Genomic DNA, 19,304 nt, shown 5'->3' on the forward strand with positions numbered 1-19,304 from the left:
ATGTCCCAGAAATAAATGCATAGAAATGGCAGTGTGGCTGTACCCTAATGTCATTAAGGACTACACTTTTGTTATTAAAGTGAAGCTCTTGTCCACAGTGTTGCTTTTATCTGGCAAATGGTGACTGGCAGGAGGAGCCCCTTCCATGGCTGAAGGGCTGTATTTGAGGGGAAGTTTACAGAGCAGGGGACTGTTTGCAGAGACCAAGTATAAATGGATTAAAGAGGTGTTAATGGGTGCTTGATCTTGGTTAAGCTGGCAAAGTGGCTTTGATTTGATTGTACGTTATTTTAAGCCAATTTTGCACTAACAATGAGTCTTGCTAAAATAGTCTGTCTTTTCTTGTGCGGGTCTGAAAAAAAAAGGGGGGGGGGGGGGTGAGGGGAAGCTAGGATGAAGTTCAGTGTGCCTTGCTGAGTAATTGAAAACGTGTGGTGTCTGACAGAGCATCCATTTCCAACTGTTTGGAGAGCAGAGCTGAGTTTGTGTTCTTGTGCTGTTGTGTTGAGCTGTCGGTTCTCCTGGGGTTGGATCCAGGCTGTTTGGGGAAGGTCTGGGGGTCTCCTGTGCTTGACCCTGTGCTGGTCCTTGGGGAGCCGGCTGGATGTGGAAACGGGAGCTGGCAGAAGCCTGTAGTGGTTCTGCAAGTCGTCTCATTTGCTTATCTCTTTACAGAAGGTTGGCAGTCATGGTTTTTGTTTCTGTTTTTATTCTTTAGAGGCAGAACTTTCAGTTTTCTTTAATGGCTTACTTTGTTTCTGTACTGAGGAAGGTCAGGGCTTGAATCTTAATGCATTTATTATTGATAGCATGCGTTGCAAACATTAGAGGAATGACTAATGGCACGGTCTGTACTGGAGCAGCACTGTTTTCTAAGGCGATCCATTACCAGGCTTAGACCTCTCTGCAAGGCTGAGCTCAGTGGTGAGCTCTTGCTAAAATAAAATCATCCCAACTCTAGAGACTTGCAAAACTCTAGTGGCCTTGCAACAACTGTATACTAATTCTTATAATTTTAAGAACTTATGAACACTGAGCTATAACTGGTGAATTCCAATAACAACAGCTAAATTTAGGATAGTGGCGTCTTCTTCTGGAATCCAATTGCAGAATAGTTGTATATTGCTTTTCAGAGCACTGGAAATTCCTTAATCTTTCAAACTGGTACTTCCTGAGCACCTTTGGTGTTGCAGGTGGCAGTGTGGCACAGTGTGGCACCTGGGCAAAGAGAACAAGAGGTGTCAGGAGTCCTCTCAAAGTTCGTGCTCCCCATGCTATCGCTGCATTTATTATCTCTAAACATCTAAGAGCATCTTCACTTGAATTTGCTGTTGTTGTGAGAATTACTTGACAAGGATGATCTACCTTAAAATTACTAAATGACACTAGAGAGAGAGCAAAAAATAAAGCAGCCTTCTCATCTTGCTTTTGTTAGTTAATGCAGCTGAGTAAATGGTCCTTCAGGTCCAAAGCCTTCACTTGTACTGGACAAATCTTGTTGCTACTTGGCACCAATGAGCTGTTTAAATTTCAGATCATTTTGCCCGCCACCTGGACTTCATGTTCTTGTTGGTTTTTAGGTGCATCTGTGACATGAATGACACCAACCTCCTGAGTGCAAGACAGAGTGGAAGTTGGTTTTAACTCTTTCCTTTAAATGTAATTCCCAGGCATCTGAAGAGGCCTCGCTACGGGCTTTGGAGAGTCTCATGACGGAGTTTTTCCACAATTGCACAACGAATGAGCGGAAACGTGAGATAGGTGAGTTCATGCCACTTCTTAAGGGTGCTCCCCTTCGCTTTCTGCTGCCTGCAGACCTTGGCAGAGGTGACTTGGTTTTGTTAAACAAATACAGCAGATGAAAGTGCTCCATCTGATACCAAACTGGCATCTTAGCCCCTCCTGCTTGAACTTTGAAGGCTTATGTAGTTTGGGTTTTGGAGATCCCACGGCAGTTCTATAGATAATTAATAGGTCAGTAACTGTCACTGCCGTGAGTGTGGAGATGTAGGGTTTTATCAAGGGTAGTAAGTTGATTAGGGCAGGAGAAGGATGTTACATTTTTCGCTATGTGTACGTCATGGAACTGCATGTCCTGGAAAACCACTACTTTCTGCCTAGAGATGGAGCGCAAACTTAGATTTGTTCAGCATTAAGAAGGGAAAGCCGAAGAGTGTCCTAGTTATTGCAAAATGACAAGTAGGAATAAACAGTGGTTTCATTTTGGCTGGTGTTATTACTTATGTCCTTTTGAGAACCAGGCGGGATCTTAGCAATGCTCTAGGTTGGCTTCTTGCATTCATGGCTAATGGCTGTAAACGGGCCCTTTGCTTTTATTCTCGAACTTCTGCCATCTCTAACTTCAGTGCCAAACATATGGTCAGTGTGAAAGATTTCTCCTGGGCATCTGGTAAAATAAAGACTAGGCGACCAAGCAAGTTTGTTTATTCCTGTTGTGGAGATCTCCTGCTGTGGAAAAGGTAGAAGCCTTCGACATCCTCTGTTTTCCTGTTTAAGTTGCAGGAAATAAACCGATTGATTAAGGCTTGAATTAGATAAGCCTGTAAACCAGCCCTTGCAGCTTTTCCCTTTGCAACATTTGGCACGTAGTCACTTGATGTGAGATGACCAAACCCTGTACCAGACTGTTTGGAGAGGTTTTGGGTATTGCTGACCTACAACAAAGTCAATGGCTCATTCAGCAATTGCATTAAAACAGGTGATTTATAACCTGCGTGTGATCTGAAGTACTCCTAGTCTTTCAGAGTGACCTGGTATCTCAACATTCGGCTTTTATATACAAAATAATAATGCTTGCAATGCAATATTTGTGTGTTTTACTACTGTTTGAGTGTAGTATTGATGTCAAAACTGTATTCTAAAATGACATGCCTATTTTGTTTTCATGAAAGCCTATTGTTAGATTACTTTAAATATTTGAGTGTGATTTTATTATTTTTTCCCTCTTCCAGGTTGAGTCATTCCCTGAACATGGGGTTCTTCCCATGCTCAGTGTGTTATTGTGTCGTCAGTATACATTTTTATGGATTTGTTTACAACTTAAGAATTTTAATGTGATTTTTTTTTAATACTTTATTTTTTTCAGAGGAGCTTTTAAATAACTTTGCCCAGCAGATAGGAGCCTGGAGGTTCTGCCTTTATTTCCTGTCAAGTACAAGGAACGACTATGTGATGATGTACAGTCTGACTGTGTTTGAGGTAAGATGTGTACTGTTGCCTGCTCAGTGCATTTTCTGTCTGGTGCAGTTTTATATGGCAATCGATTTTATTTGAAAATGTTTGTCTAAAATGGCAGTCTAGTAAGTACAGTGATAAAAGATGCTTTTATTGCTCTCTACTAGAGAGGTTGCTTAATGGCAGGCTGAGAGTAGGAGAATATGAATCTTTATACACAAATTGAAGAATTAATTTCCTGGCTTCTCTAAGTACAAATTACCTACAGTTTCAAGGACTGTTTGAGTTTTCTGCACAATGCTTTTAAGAGCGTTCTTGCTTTTATACTGTTTATATGGTCAGAACTGTGTGCATGACTACCTGATACTAGCTACTGGAAACTTTAATGCTAAGAGGGAAGACAAAGTTGCTTTTATTTTTCTGATGTCTCATGGTTGTGGTCGATGCTATTGAACTACATCCCACAAGCTTATGTACTAGTTGTAGAGGTAAGGCCTCTTTTAGAAGACCGCATCCCACTCTTCACCTGTTTATAAAAGAACAAAATTATGGTTAAAAGCCTAAATATTGATTTGTGTATCTACTGGAAGAAACAGAAGTATTTGTGAACAGCTCTGTTTTATCAACAATTTCTTAGTGACCAGTGCAGTGTCTTTCCCTGAGGATGTTCTGTTCACTTTATTTATCCTGGGTTGCGTGAGAAATCTGGACTCAATCTGCAAACTGAATCTGGTGTGCCATCCTCTCAGAAGGGGTAATTGTGACAAACGGTATGGGAGTTGTTCCCTGCTCTGGGGATGGATGTCACACAGCAGTAGCCTGCAATGATTAAACTGATTTTCATGAAAACATGCTTGGTTAATAAACCTTTGCTTCCCTGGAGTCAGGGAAAAGGTAGTACTGAAAAAAATAATTGTGCCCAGAACAAAGAAATCACTGTCCAAGTGTAAAGTGAGGGATGTGAGTCCACAGCTCAGCTGAGAGATGAGGATCTCTCCACTGAGGAGCTTGGATTTCTGGAGTTAACTACTGTAGTTCTGCACACTCATAGCCGTCCTCTGTCGTAGTCTGCAACTTCATCAGCCTTGAACTTCTCTGAGTACTGAATGTTCGTAAAAGTGTGTATATAAACACAAAGATTGTTCCCAAAACTACCCTTTCAGATAGTTGTAGAGGGTGATGAGGTTTCCCTTCAGCCTTGACTGTGAAGCAGTTAGAGCATCTTAGATTTCAGCTCTTTGCCCAGTGAGCCTGCGTCACAGCTCTAAGAAAAGAGAAACATCTGTTTAACCTGCTAATACCCGCTTGTTTCCTTATCGACAGGTCTGCCTGTGGCAGCAGAGAAGGTTGAGCTACATCAGCTGTAGCTGTTTAAGTTTTATAACTACCCAGGCTTGGACAGCAAGAGGGCTGGATAGGTTTGACAGCTGCAGCCTTTTCCCTGCCTGTGCATCGTGGCAGGAGATGGAGCAACTCTGCCTGGTGCTCTGTCCCTCGCTGTTGAACTTGAGCGCAGCATGTCTGAGATGAGCTGATCTGGGGGGTCCGTTTCTTTTCCAGAACCTAATCAATAAGATGTGGCTTGGGGTCCCGTCTCAAGACAAAATGGAGATCCGCAGCTGCCTGCCCAAGCTCCTTCTAGCTCAGCATAAAACTCTGCCTTACTTCATCAGGAACAAACTCTGCAAAGTCATTGTGGATATTGGCCGGCAAGACTGGCCAATGTTCTACCATGACTTTTTCACGAACATCTTGCAGGTAAGAAGTTGCTAATGGAAAAACTTGCCTTCATTCACAGAGAGACATGATTTTGTTTCCTTGAGTAGTGACTTCCCTTAACAAAGGTTAACTAATTACATGAAAAACAAAGTTGCTTCTTAAATTCCTTTTCTTTAATTTTGCAAATAACTCTAAGCTTCCTACATGTTACATTTCTTTCTAGTTTTCTAGCAAGTTTTTTGACAAAGGAACAATACTAGGCAACAAGTATCAAGTGCACCTTGACTTTCAAATATCTAGGAGCAGTTGTTGCAGGGGTTGTGTGTTCTTTAAAGAAAAAAGTCAGTAAAACTATGGATGTGTCACTAGATGATTCTCAGAAGGGAGGCTTCTGAATGTGGCTGTTGGAGGTTTTTCACCTAAAAGCCAGAGATACATGATTAGGTGCCAAAAAATTTAGGGTGAAGTCACTAATGGAATGGTGCTGGGGTGTTTAAGAGGGCTCTTGCAAGAAGATGAGAGTATGTGTTTGAGGATCCTGGCTGAGACAGTGCCATTAGTTTGAATGTCAGTTGTAATTCTGTGTCTCCCCAGTGAAGCCTGAGCTGAAGTGCTGCACATGATGAGATGATTTTGGATGCAGCTGGTGCCCACAGGCAAACCATGGGGCAGTTCAAAAAAAATCAAATTCCCTGAGTGTCAGTTTACTTGTTAAGACAAACAGCTCTAGTATTAATTGCAAAAGTAAAAAAAAAAAAATAAAAAAATTAAAAAATGCTAACTTGGCATACAGAGCTCATTACTAACTGGTGTAATCTCTTTTCAAATAGCTTTTTTTTTTTGTAATCATGTAGTGTGACATACTGCAGTTTTTTCCTGAATTGTCAATTTCACAATAAGTACTCTGAGACAACTGTCTACACTACAGGCTTGACTTTCATTTCATTTGCATCTGAATTTCTGAGCTTCTGCTTGCTTTTGTAGCACTTTGGAGGTTTTTAGTGATTGCAGAGCCCACTTTTGGTATCTATTTTTCCTTAAGCCTCTCTTTATGAACTCATCTTCAGAGGGAAATGTTCCTGTTAATTTCCAAAAATCTTCAGAGAAAGTGAGGAAAAAGCCTCTAGTACTGAACTTCAAGACTTCCAACTAAAGAAGAGTAGCACAGGAGCAGAATGTTTTGCTTTTGGAGTTGCAGATGAGTCTTCTCTCCAGACTTTCTTCTGAAATAATTTGAAGGAACTATTTGATTCTTTAGCATTGATTTGTACCCCAGCACTCTGAGTGGTCTTAAACTTCTACTGAATCATTGGAGGGATGGAGAAGAAAAGGAACTTGGACTACTGTATTGTCATTATGGAAAACCAATAATTTTATGTAGAAAGTGTTACTTTTTTAGAGGTATGAAATTTGTTTAACATTACTGAAGTGCCAGTACATGGTATTGCTAAACTTCCTTATGTTGTCAGAAAATATTCTGAGAGATGTTAAGTGTCTTTGCAACTTCATAACAAATTGTGCCATCATGTTTCCTTTCTGAAAGCAAGCATACGTCTAGACTAAGAGCTCTTCAATGGGCTTTTTCCCCCTATGTATTTCACCAAACTGTGTAGCCTTAACAGTGTTAACTCAATGTTTTTCTAATTTGGTGGGTCAAGGAGATTAGTGCCGAGGTCAGCCTGTGTTACAGAATTTGACTTTCAGGCTTACTTGTAGTAACTGTGATTGGCTTTAGGCTTTTTCTCCCAGAGGGAGTAGTGCGTAAATTGTGTTGGATGTTCCAGGTCAACAGAGAAGAGAAGCAGTGAATTTCAGCTGAAAATAAATCTTTGTCCCACTTGAATGTGTCTAAATATCCCAGTGGCTAATGTAGGCAAAAATCATTGCTTGTTCTCATCCTGTTCCTACACAATCTGTCCGTGGTGGAAGTCACTCTTTTTAGGGTAAATGTGATTTCCAGTTTGAGATGAAATACAGATGCAAGGAGAAGTATCCCTTAGCTGTGCTCCTGTCTCATCTGATATTGGCTGCAGCTCTTTGTATGGGGAGGGATGAGCTTTTTAATGGGAAACTGCTCGGCTGATGGTGCAGGCTCTGGACCTGAGCGGGGCTGCAGCGGCAGCCCCATTACGAGGTGAAACCGCTGGGGCGATTCTGAGAAGTGATGATGTCAGCAGAAAGCAGTAAACAGGAGGAACAAACAGTTACTGGTAAACATGCTGAAACAGAGAACGTGTGCAGCGACATTATGAAAGCTCTCTTGAAACCCCAAGGATTCCCATGGTACTTGAACTGTTGCAACATCGTTGATTAATGTTTCAGGAAATTGAATATTTGCAGTTCTCTTCCCTTAACACACAGCGCTGCAAACTGTGGGAACTGATACTCCCTTGGTCTTGAAGCGCTTCTAAACTGCTCATAGTGTTACTAACCCCGTTTGCCAGCTGATGGCTTTGCAGAATGTTGTCATCGCATGTTGAATTCATGTGTTTTCTTCTCAGTTAATTCAGTCTCCTGTGACCACTCCTCTGGGACTGATCATGTTGAAAACTACTTCGGAAGAACTGGCATGTCCGCGGGAAGATCTTAGCGTAGCCCGGAAAGAAGAGCTACGCAAGCTGCTCCTAGACCAGGTGCAAACAGTGCTTGGGCTCCTCACAGGTACGACTTACTGTGCTGGCAGCATTGAAACAAATGTTCTTCTTCGCCATCCCTGAGATGCCGGCGAGCTGCACATTCCCGGTTCAGGGAAGCAACACGTGGGTAGTGGCTGCTCCTGAGATCTGAATGCTCAAATCTACCCTTAGGCATTTGGGTCAGTTTACTGTGAAACAAACTAGTGTAGCAAAACAGCTGTACAGCTGTGCGTGTATCCCCTCTTCAGGAAGAGGGATTGAGACTGTGGATAAGCACTTGATAATTTCTTTGGGCTCCCTAAGAGAAGACGATATTCTTTGTCAAAGCACTAAAGATGTGTTCGACCAAAGTTCTGTTGCAGTCTCCAGTGTGTTTGTTAGACCAGTCTGTCTTTTAGTAGGCTGTTCTGAAAAATATCTCTTTGGCCAGGTATTTTGGAGAGCATCTGGGACAAACACAGCGTTACTGCTGCCACTCCACCACCATCCCCAACTTCAGGAGAAAGTGGTAAGGATGTCTGAAGCTACAAGATGATATTTCCATGTACTTTAACTTGCAATATCGGGCAAAGATTCCTTCATTTACTGTCTAACTTCTTGTAATAACCCTTTCCTAGAGCTTTTCATAGGCCAACAAATTTCTGATCAAAAAGACAAAGCTTACATGAAGAAGCAATTTCCACTGTGGGGGTGCCCCCGTGAAAATGCCGCGTCGTTGAAAAGTGCACACGTAGCTTCTCATTGTCCTCAGATGGCAAAAAGCTTTCTGAAGTGTCAATCCAAAATGCTCTAACATCAGTGAGCTGGCATTGTCTTCTATACATTTCAGCTGTAAATACATCAAATGCCAGAGTGGAGCAAAACTAAAGCCTTAACTAAAAAATGTAGCTAGGACTTTGTATATATTTGTTGCAAAACTTTGATTTCTACCTATTCTTTTTAGGTTTTTTGTGTGGGTCCTTATCTGATCTAAACTCATTTATGTATATATTTCTTAGTTACCTTCAAAACAGAAAGTATATTTCTGTGGTCCTTGTACTTGGCGCACATTTTACTGATCATGTTAAAGCTAAATAGGGGATAGATGGATACGGTCACCCCAGGCTGATCTTGATGACTACCTGTTTCTCTCGTGCCTTGGTGTAACATGGGTCATTGTTATGTTCAGCTCACCCGGCATTGCCTGGCACATTGTGGGGTCTTTGTTCCTGCTTCTTGGAAAACAAAGCAAGAAAAAATACCATGATATAGTGAAATCAATAATATTGTCTGATCATGGTTCTGTCTGCTTTTAAAGAAGGAAAAAGAAAGGCTTAGGGAAACCTGTAATAGCTGGTTGTGCACAGGGAGAAGGTGAAACACTTGCGGATTTGATATTTCTTTTTCCGGGGTTGTACTGACTGAGTTGTGCTTGGTGCAGTGTGCTCTGTGCCTTAACACAATTGTACCAGGTACCTTTGTCTCTCTAGTCTTTGGGACCTTAAACAGTTAATTGAGAGTTGCAGATCACTTCCTTGTGGCCAAATTGCACTAGTCAGCTTCAGACAGCTGCCTGTGATAAGCTTTTGTTAGTGTTAAAACTTTCACATTTAAGCATGAGTTGGAGTGGAATTTCAGGTGCTGCTTTCCTGTAGAAGAGCTTAAGACACTTCTATTTATACACAAAACAAACTTAAATTGGGGAAAAAAAATATTTTCTTGGTTTGAGCAGGGGGTGGATGGATTTTGCTATAGAAAGCAAAAGTTTGAAAAACCAATATTAACAGAAAAGGACAAAACCTGTAGTATCCCTTGGGAAGAGTGTAGGTGCTGCTTGGAGAGGGCAGGAGCACCAGCCTCACCCACCCTGGCAAGCAAGAGCCTCAGTACTTCCAGGTGATGTTGAGTAAGATTGAGGTCTTCCACGGTAAAAAACTGATTTATGTTAGTATCAGTTGTTGGTAGTAAATGCCTCAGTATCCAAGGGTGATGCTGTATTTGTGCAAAACAGGGTGAATTGCTCAGGGAGCCCGGCTGCTGCACTGCAAGCCGCCGGTTCCAGAGTTACCTTGGAAAAAACTCAATGCTGGTTTGTTCTGAGGTGCCAGTAACATGAACTGATACAACCAGAAATTCTCTGTTTTGTTGTCTAGAGTTGCAATAAAGAAAAAAATAACCAGTGAAGCGAATTGTGGGCTGATTGTCAGTGGAAGCTGGTTTGAGAAGTTGTCTCAGTTCGTGGCTGAATCGCTGGGTGGTGCCTGTGCTGAGGCGGCTTTTCATCCACCTGTGTGTTTCTCTAAGTGAAAGTTTCTGTTCTGGGTCTTTCCTTTCTCCCCTTTCAGGGGAAAAAAACGAACTTCTCATACAGCGTATTTTCAGGATAATTGCTAGTAATTAAGAATACACTGACAGTTCATTTAGAAGTTCAGGCTTAATTTCATTGGGTCCTGCCTGTGCTAACTTATTTGAAACTTCCTCTGTTTTCTTCTGTGCTTTTCCTTAACTACCCTCTCCATGTTCACCCTGGTTGTGCTTCAAGTTCTCAGGCCCAAAAGGAAGAGCACTGAGTTCCCTCTTGTCCACTGCTTGCTTGCTTTCTGTGTTTTGTGAAGGATTCTTTTCTTTTCCTTTACTTTTTTTGTTAACCAGACATCTGTTGGGTCAAATAATGATATGATATGATATGATCAGTCAAATGGGACAGAGTGCAGTAAGAGCACTGATGGGGTTGCAGCTGTGGGGAGCCTGCAGGGCTGAAAGCCAGACGTAAAGGTCAGTAGCAGTGAGTGGCAGCCTGGCACTGCAAGAGGAACACACACGATTGGAAGGTGAACTATAGAACAAACACGGCTTTAGTGAAACTCTCCCATGAAATTTTGTACTGGCCACGTTAATTGTTTCCCTGTCCTTAAAACTTGTGAAATCTGTAAGCTGCCCCAATCTTTTTACCCACATATTGTTGTATTTGAGTGTTATTCATGCAGCAAAGTATTTCTGTTTACTGGTGACATTTGCGTTTTTTTTATTGCTTAGATGAGGCCACCACCTTTTTCTCTTTACATGCAAGTGAAATTAAAGGTGTTCCAAAAGGCAAAATAAGCAGCAGCATCCCTATAAATGTTTAATATCTTCCATCAGAGCCAAAATCTCTTTAGGAACTTCAAAAACTGATGCTTCCTTTTTTTGCATAGGAAAGCAGAGTGAAATGATTGCTTGCAAGCCTTGCATAGTTTTTAAATAGCACTTGAAGACAATGTTAATTTCTCATAGCACTTAAGCAAAGGAACTCTCATAATGTCCTATGTTGGGAAACATTTGAGTTATTGCATCAGTATAGAATTTGTTCAGCAATAACCTCTCAGCCTTCAAATGTTGTCTTTGCATGATTTATAGCTCTTTACTTGATGAATCCCTTCCTTAGGCATATTAACTCGTGTGGTAAACAGATGAGTAATAGAAATAAATGTATGTTGATGTTTACTTCTGCAGAGCTAGCCTGATCCCAGCCTTTCCCCGAGAGTTTTCTCCCTGTGCATGAATGCATTTGATCCTGTAAATTTATCACCTGTTTGCAAAGATACCAAATATAACTTAACATATCTTAAACTCTGAGCTTCAGTAATTGAACTGGATGCAAAGCGCTCAGACCAACTGATGTGGGGTTTGGACTGGACGTGGGAAAGAATGTTTGCTTCTGTAAAATCACAGTGCAAGCAGCTCTTGCGCTGCAACGTATGTGTAGTTGTGAACGTTACTGTGGGGGCTGCTTTAATATGAAGACTAAGTGCAGGGTGATCTAGTTCAGCTGAAGAAGCATGATGCCTTAAATTCCTGGAGCAGAGGAGAAAGAAACAATGATAAGTTGTGACAGAGTTATGAATTCAGTGATGTAAGACATCGATCTTGATGAAAAATGGAGACTTAAGAGGAATCTGTGCATCATTCATGCTTCTGAGTACTTTGGAAATAGCTCAGTAAATCATATCTGTTTTCATATTCCTAGTGTGTTGGTTCATTTCACTTTAAAAAAAAAAATGGCTTGGATTTTCTGGGGAGAACTTTAAACTTACTTGAAGTAGCAAGTGCCTGTGGGTTTCTAAAGGTGCAGAGATTATTTGTACTCAAGGAAGAAGTGTATTGAATAACCTGGGGAAGGTGAGTAGATTTTCAGCGTGTGGTCTATGGAAGCCTCTGAGTTAGTTGTCAGCCTTAGCTGGGGGTATCTGCTCGGATTTCCATTAAGTTTTCAAGAAGGCTTCTCACTAAAAGCTTTTGAGAAAGTGAAGGCCATCAGGGATGTGGGGAGTCTCTGCATTGTTAAAAAAATGGTTAGAAGGTATGAGGTAAAAGGTAAGTGGAAATGATTTCTTCTCCCCATGATGGGGAGGTCACCTGTGGAGTAGTGATTGGGACTGTGCTCATGGACATACTCGAAGACCTTGGAAAAGGGCTCCGTAAAGAGCCAAGGAGGCTTGCTGATGGCACCGAGATGGTCAGAATGTTGGAAAGGAGGTATGGCAGAAGACCCACAGGAAGATCTTGCGCATCTCTGGGCAAATGGAAGGTGAAACGCAATGCAGAGAAGTGTAACCTGCATTTGGGCAGGGAGAGCAGTACTCATCTTACGCCAAATCACGTGATCCAACTTCACCTTCAGCATATAGGATTGACTTCTGAGCATTAGACTGCATCATTCTACAAAAATTTCAGGAAGGGGAGTAAATTTTATAATGAATTCCTAAAATACACCCTGTGGCATTGCTATTATCTGAATTAAAGTTCCGAAAATTCCAGGATAGAAAAATGACTAGTTCATCCCAGATAAATCTTTGTACACTAACTTGCTGAGTGCCAGAGGCTCTGATGCCTTTTGCTTTATAGCTGCGGTTGGTAGTTGCACCATTTGAAGGTAATTGCATTGATTCATAACGCAGATGTCTGCTTTGCTTCCTAGGTGACCTGTTAAGTAGCCTGTTGCAGAGTCCCAATGCAGCCAAATTATTGAACCAGCCAATCCCCATCCTCGATACAGAAAGTGAATATATATGTTCCCTGGCACTGGAGTGCCTGGCACACCTCTTCAGCTGGATCCCTTTGTCTACCAGTATCACCCCATCCCTCCTCACCACCATTTTCCACTTTGCTCGCTTCGGCTGCGACACCCGTGTTCGGAAGATGTCTTCTGTCAACGGCAGCAGCCAGAACTCGGTGTTGGGACAGGAGCGTGGCCGACTTGGTGTCTTGGCCATGTCTTGCATCAATGAACTGATGTCTAAGAACTGTGTGCCTATGGAGTTTGAAGAGTATTTGCTACGGATGTTCCAGCAGACTTTCTACCTCCTGCAGAAGATTACCAAGGAGAACAATGCCCATACGGTGAAGAGCCGGCTAGAGGAACTGGATGAAAGGTAAGAGCAACCAAACAGCTAAGTAGCTGTGCTAGGGCCTCTTGCTTTCTAAGGGACTGTCTTTATTATTTTGCGGTCATGCATGGTGTGTCTAATGGCCTTTTTTTCAGAGTACTGTGCTGGGGGAGACAGGCGGAAAGGTAGGTGCCCACAGGTAAGGTTCTGGTAAGGGGCTGAGTTTGCTAAGGGACTGTGGTGGCGCAGGTTTGTATTCTTTCCTGTCCTCTTCCTTCCCTTTCCCCCCTTCGTTACTGTTTGACTGCAGGTCTGAGGTGGCACAAGAGCTGAACCTGCCCTTCATTCAGTTGTAACAGAAAACAGAAGAGGCTCAGTGAGGTAAAGGCATTGCAGTATTCCCTTCCCTGGTCGGCATCTGCCTTCTCTGCTTAAACGTACAAAGAGTGGGTAGATATTCTGCGAGTCATGACTTGAAAGAAAATAGAAGTAGTTTCCTACCCATCATTGAGATGTGATGATTTCTGATTGCTTTTTTATTTTTACTATTTTTAAACAACACCAAAAGACAGCTTAGGGAACTCCATTCACAGCAGTGAACGGCTGTCTGGCACGCCTGACTGGAGGCAGCAGGGAAGTGGCAGCATCTTTGAAGGCCGTGTATTGTCATCTTCCAGAAAGTGAAAGTTACTATTAATAGCATCCTTGTTGCCTAAAAACAGCTCAACTCTATTGTATCGGCTATTCCTACTTGTAGGAGAGAAAGTGAGACTTGTTTTGCTGTTGTGTGAAGTGGTTGAAACTGTGTGTTGGCAGAGTGGTGGCAGAGGTGACAACTTGCTGCTGCTGCTTGTTGCAGGCCGTGTGTGTCGTGGGAAGCTGGGCAGACTGGTGCTAACGCCGGCAAGTAGGTCACAGCTGTGTGAATGTGCTCAGTATCTTGCTACGGATACTTGATGATGGAAATAAACTTCTGGTGCAGCTATGTGCTTGTGTTCCCAGATGCAGCAGCAAGGCTTTGGGGCTATTTGTTGTTTTTCTTTGATATCCACTTGGGAGAAAAAAACAAAAACAAATTTAGCGGAAAACTGGGTCAATTTGTAGAGATGACTTGCATGTTTTTTGTGTAAACCTCCCTTTTTCCGTATCTTTAAATACACACATAACCTTGGGATAGTAAATGTAGATTAATTGTGACTTCTGTTTAACAGTGGTATTACCAGATCCTTGTGCTCTGCTCATTAGATGTGTTATCCACAGAGATTGTTGGTGTCTGTGAGACCCCTCGGTATTCATTCCCATGGTCTGAAGTAGAGATGTAACTAAGATGTTCTGGAGACTGGAAAAATCCAGCTGACTGCTGGAGGAGTGGAGCTTTCCCTGAGCTGGACCCTGTTTTCTCTGTGGAAAAGGCTGCAAGGATTTTCCATTTGTCACCTTAGGGCATAACTGTACACTTTATGTCCAAAACTAAAGACCTTACCACATGAAAGTATTTTCTTAGTCCAAGCCAGGACAACCAGAAGCAAAATTGGCACAAAGAAGCTACGTTCAGTAGACTGCCATGTTCAGAACCTGCTTGCCCTGGGTCTTCCCCTTCCTATTGTGGTGCTGGTTATCTTTTTGTTACAAAATCAGTGTGGTTTTGAATGGTTTATACTGCCAAAATAGTCCAGAAAGAGTAAGCTTAAGCTGTCATCTTGCTTTGTGTTTGGTTTTAACTTGAAGATTGCAAAATGTGGGAAATGGCCAGTAAGGACATCAGCAACGGCACAGTGGCTGCAGAAGGGATGTTGGGGCTGGCAGAGCTAGAGGCCGTGCAAGAATTTCAAGGGTCTCAGATCAGAGCCTCTTTAGAAAATAAGAATAAAGAAAACTAAAAGCAATGTTTCAGCCTGGACTTTTTTGCTAGCTTTACTTTTGAAGTGTTACGTCAGTGAGATGTGTTTAGTGATACCTGGTCAACTAGGCAGTGCCAAATAAAAGTGAAATATAATCTTTTTGCATATTCAAAGTACAGTGTGTTTTATGGTAGGCTTGTAATAACTAGCAGTGCTGCAGCTCTCTGTTAGGTGGCAATGCTTCTGGTCTTGAGTGAGGTTTCATTAGAAGGAACAGGGGTTTTCCCTGAAAAAGAATTAAGAGTTTGCAGAGGGAGAGTGCAAGGCAGCTCAGTGAAACCAGGTTGTTCAGGCATGCCTGAAACTTTGCCAAGCCTAACTTTTTATTTAAAAGAAAAACTTGAAGTACTCTTGCCCTTACCATATGGGAAGGGTGGGCTTCTCTGCACACACACGCCCTTGTCACCGAGTCACCAGAGCTCTTGCTGTTTGTGTGATGCTGGAATGGATGGGTCCTGTATGCTGGTGGACTATTTAACGCTTTTTTGTATAGGTAGAAATGAAGATGGTTTCTAACCTCGGTGAAGCTCACGTTGTGCAGGGTGTGATCTTATTCCACAAGAAAAACTTACTCCATTCCGGTCTTTGTAATTTTTCTCCAGTTGCGCTCTCAGGAACCCACCAGTGCTTGCACCGAGGTCGTACTCTTGCTGGACTCCCTGAAATTTTGGTAGCAGGCTCCCTTTTGGATCTTCACTTCCTACAGTCCCAAGCATTGAGTAGTCCCATGCTTTGGAGGAAGACTTGTCCTTCTAGTCCAGTTCCGAAGCTTTTAGATAGTTGATGTACACTGCAGAAGGAACTGTCCTTTCCAGCTCTCAGCTCCGTGGCTCTCCCAGTATCTCGTGTAAATGTTTAACATGTGTATTGCTAACTTGTGCATTAACTTCTTGCTTCCAGCTGAATTCCTCCATGGTCCACTTTATTTCACTAATCCTAGCTGCATCAGTAAGATGATTCTTGCTATTAAATACTTATTTTTCTATGGTGGGAGGGTTTGTGCTTACTTGCAGGCCTAATTTCATTTATATTTATCTGAATATTAAAGTTGCTTTTGACTAGACTGTCTTTTCTGCTGTTTCAGGTATTAATGGAATGAAGGGTTGCCCATCCCGTAGGTAATTGTTGCAGGGCTTTATATTTTAATTGTTCTACTGGCTGTTACTTGTAACTTTCTTTTTATTGGAAGGATTTTGAGTGAATTTTATCACTGTTTCAATGAAATTGCTTTCCCTTGTGGCATCCTCATGTTTTCTCAGTTGTGTTTTCTTCTTTCCCTTATAGCTACATTGAGAAGTTTACCGACTTTCTCCGTCTCTTTGTGAGCGTCCACCTACGAAGAATTGAATCCTACTCCCAGTTCCCTGTGGTTGAATTTCTGGCACTGTTGTTCAAATACACTTTTCATCAGGTACAGCCCTGTGACATTATTTTTCCCGTCAGCCTGCTCTCCATGTTCTCTTGTCTTGTACAACAGGGGTAGCGTGGTTTCCCCAATGGAGTTGATACCTAAAGTTAGCCCAGAAAAAAGCAATTAACTTGTCTTACTGGCACTTTCCCAGTTGTGCTGGGGACTGGGAAATGGCTTAATGTGCTCTTGGATTTAGTTGGAGACAGCGATCACCTGTAGTTACCTTGCAAGAACAACTTGTCTGGTGTTTAACTTTGCTTCTGCTCTTATGCTTTTTGTTAGTGCTTGCAATGGACTGTCTGGAAAAACTTTTCTAGGTTGCTCGTTTTGTGTTTGGGATGCTTTTCTTTTTCTTGAATCTGCCGCTTTTACTGTATTTGGTGCTTTCCTTGTGACTTTTAAATGTAGCATTAAAAAAACAACTCCGTGGCTTTTGGTAGGGGTTACCTTGCTGTAGCAGCTGTCACAATGCAACTCAGCCCTGTTGACCCCCAGATGTGAATAATGACAAGCAGATCTATAAAATGCTAGGAGCTGATGTAGCAAGCCATGGGATGGGTTAATGTTGAGACCACCCTTGTAATTCCTGGGTTCCCACCCTTGTGCAAAAGCTCTTGTTCACCTTTTGACAGCTATATATCTCTCCAGTGACCTCCTAGAAAATTTGCAATAAAGCAAGAAATTCTTCCCATGGATTGAAGTACATGTTAACTCATATTTTCGTTATGTGAAAACAGTCTTACCCTAGCTTGTGATATTCATTGTGAATTTTGATGTATTTCAGCCTACCCATGAAGGTTACTTTTCTTGCTTAGACATCTGGACGCTCTTCTTGGACTATCTGACTAGCAAAATTAAAAGTCGCCTGGCAGACAAAGAAGCAGTGCTCAACAGGTAGGCGGGCAGGAAGCTGCCGGGGCAACAACTGCAGAGACTTCATGGTCACCATGGAAGGACTATGAGAAACAAGCCATTGTTTGTTCCAACTTCACATGTGGTTGAGTGCTTGCTTTTTCTAAAATAGAGTATAAAAAATGTAAACTGAAGTGTTTCACACACATTAATTCGAAAGAATTAAAACCAAGCAAACGAGAGGAAAAAAAGTGTCACTTGTTTGTGAACCTAGCAGCCAGAGAAAGCAAGCTTTGCAGTCTGAAGTTGAATTATAACACAGCCTAGCAAATTTTGGAGCACATATTAGAGGAGGAGACCATAGAGTAAGTTGCCTACTAAGTGTTCACACAGCTCATACAAGCAATTATTGAATTAGGAAAGGTTTTAATCAGGAATTTAAAAATCCTAATGAAATGGAATCTGTGTTTCTGAGAAATGTCAATGACGCTGTATTTGAAAGTTAAAAATTCCACTTGCTTAGCTCAGATGCTAGTGGCGTGTATCAATTGCAACAGTGGTTGGCAGCGTTTCCTTTGTAGATGTTGTCTCCTGAGATGGGTGGCTCTCTTGATGAAAGTCACTTTCCTGCCCTTTAAAAAAATCTGGTGAACATACTGGTATCTTGTTCAAGTCTTGGAGACTTAAAGTGCCATGGCTTGTGCCATAATGTGTTCTGCAAAGTGCAGAAGGAAGCATCTTTCCCTTGAGCACACTAAATATAGGTGGTTGGTTTTTGAAAGACAGTCTGGCCTCATAACCACTAAGGACAAATGTGGAACTACCTTACACGAGGCAGCTCTCTTCCTTTCAGCATGGGAACTGTGGTTTTTTTTATTTCTCAAGTAGTAGGTATTTGCATTTGAACTTTGCTATAATTTGTTCCTAGTTTGCTGCTCTCTGCCTAGTGCGGTTGAACTCTGGCATTCTGCTCTTTCTTCATCTGGGTAGCATATGTGTAACCTGGTGTTACCTTGATGTCAAATGGTTCGTTATGAGGAGAATTGAAACAAACAATAGCTGTCTCTCTAGGAGATAATGTCAGACTATAAACAAACAAAAACATCATGTAAGTGGTTGAAGCTTGGACTGTTTTGTCAGAACTACCTCTCCTTAGTGACAACTGCTGCAGGTTTATTTCCTGCCCGCTCTCAGACGTGTCGGTGCTGCAGCACAACAGGCTGGTTACACCGCAGGAGCACAGATGAAGTTTCCTGTTCTGTGGTTTATAAACTTTGCATTTTGTACGTGTTACAACTTCTACTACTGGATAAGTTGCCAAATCCAGTGTTAGGTCATGTGGTTACAGAAAAGATGGTAATTCAACCACTTTGCAAAGAGCAGCTTTCAGCTGCTTAGCCAGTGACACAGCTGACTTCTCTGACACTCAGATTGCATCATGCTCTCAATCTGTCAGTGTATGCTAATGCCTCATTTTCCAACCTGATCCCACCTAGGAAAGAGCGTGACTTTTTGCATCGGATCCCAGCTGTTTTGAGAAAAGAGTTTTTTTAAAACAAACAATCAAACCAAGCCCCCTTGAAATCCCTAGACTTTGGTGGCACATCACCAGAAATGATTGCGTGCTCAGGTGGCTCTCTGCTGGTTTTACAACTTGACATTATTCTTAGGTGATGAGTGAGAAGGAGGGTCTTCTCTGCTCTGTCCCAGCTACATCGCTCCAAGAGGTGACAAGGTATCTTTCTGTGACATGGCTTCAGCACAAGTAGAAAAGGTGCTGGCTGTGTTTCAGAGGACAACAGCCTGAATTCTTTGGCTGATGGTGTAGGGAAAGAGCATAGCAGAACAAATAGCCTCCGGGGAGGTCCCCTTTTGAGGCAGGCAGCAATAACCCTTTCCTGTTGCATCTGATCCTCATTTGCTGTCCAAAAAGCAGAGCATCAGACAGAACGCTAAGGAGCAGTTTAGCAACAAGAAGCTCTTGGTGCTGTTCATGTACATCTGTTATTATTCCTGGCAAGTCACTCCTACCTTTCCTGTTTTGAACTCTTGGGCTGCTTCTATTGCTAATGGTTCTCCCTTTCCCTTTCAGGGGTACAGGGATACCACATATTACCAAGGCTCTTTCCTTTTGGTAGCTTGTGACCTGAAACAACATAATACTCTTAATCCCAGGCTCTGCTTGATGTTTCCTCAAACCTGTAGAGCTATGCTGCAGGCTCTTCGCAGTGGCTCGCTTTAAAAT

At 42.2% G+C, this 19,304-nt stretch overlaps 1 protein-coding gene across 2 annotated transcripts in view; it reads left to right on the forward strand.

Moving 5' to 3' along the window:
* Positions 1-19,304, forward strand: part of XPO6 (exportin 6) — a 51,220-nt gene that overhangs the window by 14,780 nt on the left and 17,136 nt on the right. For both annotated transcript variants that reach the window (XM_065850631.2, XM_065850632.2), the window contains exons 2-9: positions 1,671-1,761; positions 3,107-3,219; positions 4,756-4,953; positions 7,416-7,575; positions 7,981-8,058; positions 12,487-12,940; positions 16,081-16,207; positions 16,992-17,101. In XM_065850631.2, coding sequence (XP_065706703.1) covers positions 1,671-1,761; positions 3,107-3,219; positions 4,756-4,953; positions 7,416-7,575; positions 7,981-8,058; positions 12,487-12,940; positions 16,081-16,207; positions 16,992-17,101 — 1,331 coding nt within the window. The remainder of the gene's footprint in view (positions 1-1,670; positions 1,762-3,106; positions 3,220-4,755; positions 4,954-7,415; positions 7,576-7,980; positions 8,059-12,486; positions 12,941-16,080; positions 16,208-16,991; positions 17,102-19,304) is intronic.

Source organism: Patagioenas fasciata, chromosome 15, assembly GCF_037038585.1.
Source record: "Patagioenas fasciata isolate bPatFas1 chromosome 15, bPatFas1.hap1, whole genome shotgun sequence".
Lineage (NCBI taxonomy): Eukaryota > Metazoa > Chordata > Aves > Columbiformes > Columbidae > Patagioenas > Patagioenas fasciata.